The sequence below is a fragment of the Augochlora pura genome, unplaced genomic scaffold (assembly GCF_028453695.1).
Source record: "Augochlora pura isolate Apur16 unplaced genomic scaffold, APUR_v2.2.1 APUR_unplaced_8904, whole genome shotgun sequence".
In the NCBI taxonomy this organism is placed as follows: domain Eukaryota; kingdom Metazoa; phylum Arthropoda; class Insecta; order Hymenoptera; family Halictidae; genus Augochlora; species Augochlora pura.
Window position 1 is genome coordinate 1 of NW_027589729.1, and position 1,398 is coordinate 1,398.

The window sequence follows — 1,398 nt, forward strand, 5'->3', positions numbered from 1 at the left end:
AATTATATAATAGCAACATGTTTACTATACATGTACGGTTAAACCTCGGTGACTTGGATATTTAGAACTCGAAGATCTTTAGTCTGCCCTTAACACTTTAGCTACCGAGGTTCAACCGTACACATTCCACGATACGTTCTGTAACATTAATACGGTCATGGATTATTGTCACACGCATGTTACGCATATAACTTTTACTGATTTATTTAGAAAAGTTACTTACAAATAACGTAGTATAGAACCCCCTTTCAGTTTCCCACTGTTCCAACGTTTGTTCAGCAGGTTTCAAAATGTTTGGATCTTGACTACCTGCTTGTTGCAGCACTTCTATCACCGAAGCATCCATACTTCTCTACTAAATAAATTTTATGTATCATCAAATCATTTAAACAAGCCAATTGTAACTTACATTCTAATTTCATCCTAAATCCAAACAACTACATATCGTATCCATTACAATAAAAACTTATCTACAATATTAAGAAACATGTGTTAAAGACATTTGGTTTCATAAGTACGTAACCCTCATAAAAAGTTTAAAATAGTATTTTCACGATACAGCTGTATAGTACAAATACTGCGAAAAATCAAATATTTCCTGTTATTATACTACTAGTTTTGTTGAAAAAACTTCGTATCCCTTGTTCCGGGTGATCAGTCTCTAACCTATAAAGAAATATGTTATACATGCGAAAATATTACCTCTTTTATATCAGGATTCGTACAATTATTTTCGGTAAACTCCATTTATTACAAATATCTATGTATTAAATCGATACATAACGAAAATTATCGAAGACACGCTACATCAAAATGTCACACACGCCCGCAAGTCGGCATTTCAGAACGCTGCCTCCTCCCTTCTCTGTCTTTCGATTTCTACAGAGTAACATTCATTGGTTACAATTGTAGAATTCTCTCAGCAGCGTCGCACGCGATTCAAATTCCACAACGCGAAATTATAGAGGACAAAAGTTTCTATTGGACCTGATTAGGTTGGCGGCCCCTTTTATTGCTATATTACTGCAATTGTAATAACACACCATGAAGCATTGTGAGAAACTTACCCGAGTAAAAAAAAAAGCTCACCATATTAACCATTATTAACGAAACATAGCTGAAAAAAAATTTGTTCCTTAATTGTCCATAATCATTCGCCAATTAGTTTCAATTGCTCACTTATCGTTTTCGAGTAATATCGAAAAACTTTATGAGACGACTAGGGATTTTTATGAAAAGCTGGAAACTTTTGAAATATAATATTACAGAAACGAGTTCTACTCTCGTATACTCTTCGTGCTCCCTAAGCTGACTCGCGCATCCCCACCATTTTACTGCGCATCCAGCATGGCGCAAGTACTGTAGAAAGAGAACGGACATACGATGGAGAGAAATAGA

At 35.1% G+C, this 1,398-nt stretch overlaps 1 protein-coding gene across 2 annotated transcripts; it reads right to left on the reverse strand.

Moving 5' to 3' along the window:
* Nucleotides 1-12: 12 nt before the first annotated feature.
* On the reverse strand, nt 13-911 carry LOC144478160 (importin-11-like). 2 transcript variants are annotated; one of them, XR_013495323.1, is made up of 3 exons: nt 703-901; nt 224-355; nt 13-138 (listed from the first exon to the last, which is right to left on the reverse strand). XR_013495323.1 is itself a non-coding variant. In XM_078195892.1 (3 exons), exons 1-3 carry the CDS (start codon nt 745-747, stop codon nt 112-114), a joined length of 201 nt encoding a protein of 66 aa, XP_078052018.1. In that variant the 5' UTR covers nt 748-911; the 3' UTR covers nt 13-111. The 2 variants fall into 2 exon arrangements, 1 of the variants encoding a protein (XP_078052018.1); XM_078195892.1 differs by having other exon boundaries at nt 224-352; nt 703-911.
* Nucleotides 912-1,398: the final 487 nt, after the last annotated feature.